This window comes from Rhinopithecus bieti, unplaced genomic scaffold, assembly GCF_001698545.2.
Source record: "Rhinopithecus bieti isolate Rb0 unplaced genomic scaffold, ASM169854v2 scaffold_28023, whole genome shotgun sequence".
In the NCBI taxonomy this organism is placed as follows: domain Eukaryota; kingdom Metazoa; phylum Chordata; class Mammalia; order Primates; family Cercopithecidae; genus Rhinopithecus; species Rhinopithecus bieti.
In genome coordinates, this window is record NW_016853298.1 from 1 (window position 1) to 649 (window position 649).

The window sequence follows — 649 nt, forward strand, 5'->3', positions numbered from 1 at the left end:
CGTCGCTGGCCTGCAGCGCGCCCTCCAGGGTGTCCAGCACGGCCTGGCCCACGCGGCGGTCGGCCACGGCGGCGACCGGGTCCTCCAGCAGCTGGAAGAGCGCGCCGGCGCGCGCCACGAACTCCAGCAGCACGAAGCAGGTGAGCGTGCCCGCGCGGAAGACGCTCAGCGGCACCGCCTCGTGGTCACGGCACTGCACCTTGCGCAGCAGCGGCGCCACCACCTCCTCGGGGGCCTGGCCGTCCCGGCAGATGCGCCTGAGCAGCTCGCTGTAGGTGCGTCCGTCCAGCCCTGGCCTCTTCCTGCGCCCGCCGGCGCTCAGGCACTCGTAGGCCACGCTCACGTTGTTGTTGAAGGCGGCCCTGCGGGGACGGGGAAGTGGACGTTGGGGGTCTGGCAGAGCCCTCGTGCCCATCCAGACCCAGCCTCCCCTCCCAGCCAGGTCCATGCCCCAGCCTCCCCAAACCCCTAGCCAGCCCCAGACTCCCCTCCTCCTTACCCTCTGTCCCTGCAGCTCTCCACTTGAGCCCCGGCCTCCCCCCTCCCAGCCCCTTCCCAACTTGGGCCCCTCCTCCCCTAGCAGCCCTAGCCCAGGCCCACCCCCCCCCAGCAACCCCCCCCCCCCCACCCCTGGCCGAGGGCTCCCTCC

At 73.2% G+C, this 649-nt stretch overlaps 1 protein-coding gene across 1 annotated transcript; it reads right to left on the reverse strand.

Moving 5' to 3' along the window:
• Positions 1–6: 6 nt before the first annotated feature.
• Positions 7–441, reverse strand: LOC108525253 (tubulin polyglutamylase complex subunit 1-like; the record flags this gene model as incomplete). The annotated part of the gene is made up of 1 exon (XM_017866287.1): positions 7–441. A coding segment is annotated over exon 1 (409 nt), but the record flags the coding sequence as incomplete, so codon positions are not given.
• Between the last annotated feature and the right edge of the window lie 208 nt (positions 442–649).